Source organism: Gossypium raimondii, chromosome 6, assembly GCF_025698545.1.
Source record: "Gossypium raimondii isolate GPD5lz chromosome 6, ASM2569854v1, whole genome shotgun sequence".
NCBI classification, from domain to species: Eukaryota; Viridiplantae; Streptophyta; class Magnoliopsida; order Malvales; family Malvaceae; genus Gossypium; species Gossypium raimondii.
In genome coordinates, this window is record NC_068570.1 from 34,074,389 (window position 1) to 34,082,311 (window position 7,923).

The 7,923-nt window shown below is 34.8% G+C and overlaps 1 protein-coding gene across 1 annotated transcript; it reads left to right on the forward strand.

Moving 5' to 3' along the window:
- The first annotated feature begins 378 nt into the window (after positions 1-378).
- On the forward strand, positions 379-3,244 carry LOC105774550 (NAC domain-containing protein 35). The gene is made up of 3 exons (XM_012597085.2): positions 379-881; positions 1,029-1,297; positions 1,787-3,244. Exons 1-3 carry the CDS (start codon positions 635-637, stop codon positions 2,483-2,485), a joined length of 1,215 nt encoding a protein of 404 aa, XP_012452539.1. The 5' UTR covers positions 379-634; the 3' UTR covers positions 2,486-3,244.
- Positions 3,245-7,923: the final 4,679 nt, after the last annotated feature.

Consider the following 7,923-nt stretch of genomic DNA (forward strand, 5'->3'; position numbering starts at 1 on the left):
CAGGTAAACGCACCGCCCATCCAAATTCACCCTTAGTGTAGTGAAATTCATACTTATGATATATTTTAAAACGTAAATAATAGTTGAAAGATTAAACTGATAAATCCAGTACATTGCGTATTATACTGATATAGTATGTGTGGCAAAGCATTGTTTTGAATCTCCAATTTAATTTTTATAAATGGGCTATAAACATAAACCAATTTAAATTTGAATTTATTTTACTTTAGTAGAAGGGGAATTAAAGAGAAAATAAGGGAAAGAGGAAGAAATGTCCAAGGGCACCGCCAATGGTTGTGGCCACCCTGTCTTCTTAGAGACATGTCATTTTCTCATCTTAAACACCTTTAAGAATACCTCCTCCTATGTAGGCCCTCAATCCTGTGTACATCTTCTTTTCTCTCAAACATAACCTTTTTCACAAATTACAATTTGGTTAGTCGGACAATCTTTAACCCTTTCTCTAGATCTTATCTTTGCCTACCACTCGCTGTTGCGCTCGATCATTCGTACAAAGCTCTCAGGGTATAAAGAGGGCTGCCCTGGCTGAGGCGAGGATATCGACGAGGAAGGAGGAGAACAGCTTATTATGAGTCGTAATATTATTCCTATAGTTTTGTTGGTTAATTAGTTTATGGCAATAGCAAGCATGAGCAACGATAATACCAGTAACGTTGACCTCGACTTCAACAACAGCAACAGCAGCAGCTCCAGCAAAGATGACCATGAACAAGACACGGTGATGCCTGGTTTTCGATTCCATCCTACCGAGGAAGAACTTGTAGAGTTCTACCTTCGCCGTAAGGTAGAGGGCAAGCGCTTCAATGTCGAACTCATTACTTTTCTTGATCTATATCGCTATGACCCTTGGGAACTTCCTGGTATATATATAATATATATTTTCTCTGTATTAATCACTACCATACTTCCTACATACATTTATATATATATATATCGATCGAGCTACAACAATCAATCGCAGTGATTCTTGTTTTGTTTTTGGGTATTTTGATTTTCTGGGGCATCAGCCATGGCAGCAATTGGGGAGAAGGAATGGTTCTTCTACGTGCCTAGAGACAGAAAGTACAGAAACGGAGATCGACCGAATCGTGTCACGACTTCAGGCTACTGGAAGGCAACGGGAGCTGACCGCATGATTCGGGGAGAGAATTCTCGATCTATTGGCCTCAAGAAAACCCTAGTCTTCTACTCCGGGAAAGCCCCCAAAGGCATTCGAAGCAGTTGGATTATGAACGAGTATCGCTTGCCTCACCACGAAACTGAACGCTATCAAAAGGTACCCATCGTCCTTCACCATTGATATCTATATAAAAACCCTTTCGGCCCGGGGTCCTTCCTTCTCCCATTTTGCATGTGGTGCAGTCTCTAACCCTAATTTCGCATTTGGAAAGCAAAAGCTTTCAACTTTGTACTTCTCCTAAAAGTTAACGCTTTTCAACTTCAATTTTGAGTTCCAATGCTTCAATTTTAGTAAGCAGCTGGATATGCAAAAGCAGGAAATGAATAATAGCCAACATGCTAACATCGTAAACAACTTTAATCAGGCCTTGTTGTAATTAACTGATTTCTCAATTAAATATTTTTCTTTTTAATCTTAAAACTGTAAGGAACGTGCATGAACTAATTTAAATTCAATGACCCATACCGTGTACCGACCTCACATGTATTGAATACGAGTTCTAACTAAAAGGAATCCTCAGTGTCGGAACTGTTTCTCTTACCTTGAAATCTCTTTGTCCTTCATCAAATCCTTAATTTATTTCAGGCTGAAATATCGCTTTGCCGCGTGTACAAGAGAGCTGGAGTTGAAGATCACCCCTCACTCCCCCGTTGTCTTCCAACGAGGGCATTGACCTCATCGAGAGGAGTACTGCAGTCAGAAAAGAAATATTCGCAGGCCCAAGATGCAGCTCAACAAGCCATGGAAAGGTTTCAAGGGTTTGGAGGAGGACAATCACAACCACAAATGGAGATTGAAAAGATAAGTGAGACTGATGGGAGCAGTAGTAGTACTTCTGATGTTACAACAGCTCTTGGACTTTCCAAGCAGAATGTGTACCGTCCAACGGCCCTTATAAGAACAACACTTGGGTTACCATCTGGAATAATGGAAGAGGAGGGACTGTTCTTAAATCAGTCTAAGCAAGGCTGCACTTCTTTACTTCCCAATTCCACCACTCTCTTTCAACTGGGCTCGTCTTCTGTTTCATCAAATGTTGTTGACGATCTTCACAGGCTAGTAAGCTACCAACAAGCTGCAATGAATCCGCTGCAATACTACAACACTTACCAACAACAACAACAGCAACCCGAGTTTTCTACGTTGCCCCCTCAATCACAGGCTCAGCAGCTTTCACTCAACGTGCTACCCAACTCACTTCCACTAACGACTTTCTCGGATCGGTTGTGGGAGTGGAGTCCAATCCCAGAACCAAGTAGGGAGTTCACCAATCCTTTCAAGTAGGCGATGTAGACTGCATCTACATATCTTACACATAGATATGTATAGTATGTTTCTACTGATATCTTTTATGTCTAGTCTGAGTCTCTAATCTTTAATGTCTCTGCTTTTATTTTCACCATCTCACTGGCTAGAACTTGATCAGATATATCCTTCAAGACTAGCATAACTGTATAAGTGTTTGGTTCTCAATTAGGGTTTTGGGTTTCTTTGAGGTTGTTTGATTCCCTTAGTTATTTCTTGCTGGGGTAGTGCAGGCTCCAACTTGAGGAAGGAAGGAATATATATATTATCGTCAATTTAGTGGTCATACATAGTCTAGATCTTGAAGATAAATTATGCTTCCAGAATTTAGGTAATGTAACTGAATCATATTAGTAATTTACTCTGAGAAGTCAAAACTAGATTTCTTTAATCTTCAAAACAGTAGAGCCGTGTAGACTATCGACAAGAGAATGATGATTGTATGATTGAATATTCCCAAATATTATTAGAAGAGTATCGCAGAAAATGGTCTGGGGTCGAAGTTGGAATCATCCACAGCTGACAAGCAAACATCAGCAGTGAACACATGAAAAGATCGTCCTATTTTTATGATGCTTTTATTGGTCTTGCATTGTATCTTTTACACTTCACATTCAAGCTAAAAATGAATATGAAAGTCCTATTTTTATGATGCTTTTATTGCTCTTGCATTGTATCTTTTACACTTTACATTCAAGCTAAAAATGAATATGAAAGAGACATCAATCTTACATCTAATGCTGCAATTCATTTCGATAAATTTAATTAGCAGGTGGATTTAGAGACGACCTTTAAGGAGCATATATATATGTGTGTGTGTATGTATATAAAGAGAGGATGCATGGATGATCGAATTTTTCTGCAGTAACTGAGGTAAAGGGCATATAGCTGTATTCTAATATAGGAATTAAGGGTACCGTTAGTCATTATTGCTGCAAATGCAAAGTAAGGGAAAACTGCATGTGCAAATTTTGTAGTGGGCGTGCTTGCTTCACTGCGCAGGCAGCATAGGGCAGTGGCCTTTTGGCCTTTCAGTTTAGAGCTAAAACTAGAGAGGTCCATGGGATGCAGGCATCAGTTCCTCCTATGACCTAATACTTCATTAGTAGCTGATCTCTTTAATTCTCATCCTCTCGCTGTAAATAAATGCATGTTGACATTCCAAAACTTAAAGAAACAGCTACATTTTTACCTACGGAAAATAAATATATAGTTGATACGTGTGGCAATACCATTCTCTTTGTCCTTTCACTTTTCAGCACCAAAATAGATTTACAATTAGCTTTGACGATATCTTATTAAACTAGTTAGCAAGCAATTAAACAAATTTCATTTAGTCCGCAGATGGGTTTATTTAGTTGAGTCAGTTGATTAACAATAGGCAAGAAAAAAAAAAGATACTCGAAATTAATTAAGGCCTCAAAATGAAAACACACCCTATCATCATAGCCAATACCTCCTAAATAAATAATTCTTAATAATTCAAAGACAACCATTTTCTTTTCTGTTGTTGAGGGCAAGTGATTGTTCAAGGTGAGCTTCAACATACAATTACAGATCCTTGGAGGTCGTCTTTGTGGCATGCTCTACCGATCAAGTCCTTATCTTGATCTTGAAGACGAAACGAGAGAGGGGAATAGCAGAAAGAGAAAACAAATAAGTGAAAAGTATGAGTCTTCATGGTGGCCATCTCTCCTTGGATGCCTTATGGTTCTTAATCTAAATTTTGTTATAATATTTATTATTAAAAATAAATATGTTAAATATTTATAATTACTTAATTTTATAATAAATTAAATAGTTTTAAATACTCTATTGTTAAGGGGTTCTTTATTACTTTTGATAAATTTCTTACCAACTAAGTGCGATTTAAAATAAGAAAATGTTAGAGCTTAATGGAAACTCTCCTTACATCTTCACGGTGCGCAATGTATTGAAAGTTATTTCGACATTCAGAGTTTATGATAATTGAGCTTTATGATTGAAAGTATGTTATTTGAATATTATCTCAATATTTAATATTCGCAATAAACATTTTACAAATTTAAGTTGCTTTTATTTTTTTAAATTGAATAGATTTTATATTTTGGAAATTACTATTAAGAGTGAAAGTTTTGGTGATGTAACATTTATGAAGAGATGTTACTGAATTATAAATGGAACAAAAATTTTGGACAGCTTTAAAATTTTGAATATTAAGTGTCTAAGATAAAAAATGAGTTACACCGGGTTTAGAACTAGCAATCAGTGCAGTGGCCCAAATTTAGGGCCTATGTATTAGTACATAGGATCTATATATCAATGCCTAGGCTTAGGTTCTGATACTTAGACCCTAAGTATCGACATCTAAGCAAAAAATGTAGCTTTTTAGCTACTAATGTAATTATCCGGTTTACAATGGTGTCGAAAAATATAGTTTTGGGACATCTATTCCATAAACTGAATTTGTAAATATTAAGTTGGAATATTTACTGTGTTAGTATATTGATGAATTAAAATTTGAATAAGTAATTTAGCCGAAATTATAATTAATTAAGGTCCACAGACTAAATTGTAAAAATCCAATTGCTACAGATTTTTAACTAGGAAATGACTTAGAGATTTGAATTGCAATTAGCCAAAGGTCTAAAATGGTGATTAGACCCTTGGCAAATAAGAGATATTGGACAGTAAAGACAAAATTCACTAAGTAAAATTTAAACTAAATTATGTTAAGTAATTAAGATTTATTAAGTTAATTAACCTTTAATTAACATATAAATAGGATGATAGGTGAAAAAAAAGGAGAAATTCTCATCTTCTTCTGTAACACCCTGATACTTGACCCGGTCGTCGGATCCGAGTTACAAGGTGTCACATTCATTGCTGGAGCAACTACGATAAACTACATTCAACTTATACTATTATATGATCAATTTCAACTCAATCATCCATACAATACAATATGCAATAGTTTTCAAGTCTTATGTGAGCTTACGAAAGCTTTAAAACTAACTCGAGGTTGAAATAAGACCAAATTGAAAGAAATTCAAAACACATACCATTCATATCCAATGATACATGTTAAAAGATACCATTCATACAGATATCCAAAACACATATCCAACGAATTCTAACATGGTTAACACACCATTCATACACATAAAGTTCAAAGATACATGTTGAAATCTCATTTTTGTACCATTCTTAGCATTTACCAAATCCACCTATTCATTTGTATGTATAGATAACCAAAATGGCTACAGTTGTGCTATTTTCATTATATACCAATTCTTACTACTAGGATTCAAGCTATTGATCAAGCAAAGTTACCATTTAAACATTAAATGTTCACATTTTAAACCAAAATCGACTCTACCTAGGTACATGACATATAACGAACCAAAAAGAGACTATACAAACATTTTTGAGTCTGAGATCTTTGTTTGGATGCTAAAGTTGATCTTTGGGACCTCAATATGAACCTAACCTACATACAAAAACAAACCGTACACTGAGCGATAATGTTCAATGGTATTTCCATGATTCAATTCAAAATAATATAAGTTTCAATCAATTGCATACATTCAATTTCAGATTCTAATATCAATCAATTCATATATAATTCATGTTCATCCTCAATCAACATATTAACATATATATATGTATTCAAAAATTTGCACCAATTCTAACGGCATACCATTACGAAAATAATTCGATCAGTGCTCATATAATGACTTTTTCATGAGTGTTTTACCCTTATAAAATATCTTTAATCTCTTTGGGATAAATTCGTTCTCCCAATATGATTTTATTTTATCTTATGGTAACCATTACATCTTCCTTCATGAAAAGTTAATTACTATGAAATAGTAATCAAGTGAATTACTATGTAATTTTTTTTCATTTATTTTCTAGAAATAGAACCATGGAAACCTTGATGACAATTTTGTTTTAATTACTCATCTCCTTAAATATTTGTTTAGTAATTGTTAAAGATATAATTCGATATATATGTATGAGATGACCCACATTTCATTGATTAAAGATAAGAAGTGTGGTAATGAGAAAATACATGTGGTGTATTGTTCCATTCACTTTTTTAGGTTATTCGATTGCTGTGAGAAGTGTGGTAATGAGAAGGTGCATGTTTAGGATTGGCTCTGGAAAGGAAAAACTTGATTTTTAAGGGGTCAAATATGACTCACCTCCCTTTCTTGGGACCTTACCTAGTGCATGATTCACATACACTTCTTCAGTTTTTCCCCTTAAAAGAAATACAGTGGAGAATCAAAATTGTCGATTTTATGAATAAATGAATATGAATGTTATAAAATTGTCATAGCATGTCATGCATATATGAGATAAGCATGACGTATAGTTTAGGAAAGAATGTCACTTGTACTTGTCGTGCATATATTAATCATTCATGATTGAAATTGAAAATTGAAAATATGGCATGTTTTCAAAATATTGACTGGGAGAAGGTCTTTAAATAAGACCTACGACCTCCATCAGTGGTCTCTTGTGATGGCATGACAAGTGCACTATCCCACGGTAGGATTGTTATGTGGATTTCACTGAAGATATTTCTTTAAAGAAAGAAGAATTCTCTTGTGATCAAATGATAATTGGACCGACCCTTGTAGTAGGCATTATCATACGATAGGTCAAGAAATTCTATTTTTAAAAGAGGACAACTAGTTAAAGCATGCTACTTGGTGAGATTGTCCCATGATGACTCATTTGTGGTGCATGATACGATATGTGTTAAGTTAAAGGTTATACACTCAAGATCTTCTAGTTAAGTAACTCCTTAAGGAGCTCTACTTAAGTTAGAATAATGGTCAAACATTCACGATTATTAGTACGTGTGAATGCCTAAGGAATTAGGTTCATGTAGTAATTGGATGGGAATCCATGCTCTTACTAGTTGATCATGATCACCCCACGGTGGCTTGATTCAATGAGTGTGAGAATTATTGTTGCAATGACTTACAAAATGTTTTTCAAGGTTTAATGTAAGACACATGCATCATCTTAATGCATATTGTAATGTTGCAAAAATTTTCAAACATTTATTTATAAAAAGATATTAATAGATGGATATTTTATTTTTAGTTAAAAATGACACTTACTCCCTTATTGAACATACTCACTGGAAACAAACTAAACGAAAATAACTATATGGAATGGAAAAAGAACCTGATAATTGTCCTGAGTTGTGAGAAACTTAAAACAATTCTTGATACTAAGTGCCCTCCGACCACTCAAATTGAGACTAGAAAATGTTGGAAAGAGTTTGATGAGATAGCTTATTGCTATATGTTGGCAAGCATGATCAACACTCTATATAAGCAACTGAAGAGCTGTAAGACTACTAAAGCAATTCTAGATAAGCTAGAAGACATGTTTAGAGGCCAAGCAGCCTTGGCTCG

Excerpts from the sequence above, each read along its gene's own strand:
- LOC105774550 (XM_012597085.2), top strand. The coding sequence starts at position 635 with ATGGCAATAGCAAGCATGAGCAACGATAATACCAGTAACGTTGACCTC. Across the intron at positions 882-1,028 it reads TGACCCTTGGGAACTTCCTG|CCATGGCAGCAATTGGGGAG; the intron begins GTATATATATAA and ends CTGGGGCATCAG. Across the intron at positions 1,298-1,786 it reads AAACTGAACGCTATCAAAAG|GCTGAAATATCGCTTTGCCG; the intron begins GTACCCATCGTC and ends AATTTATTTCAG.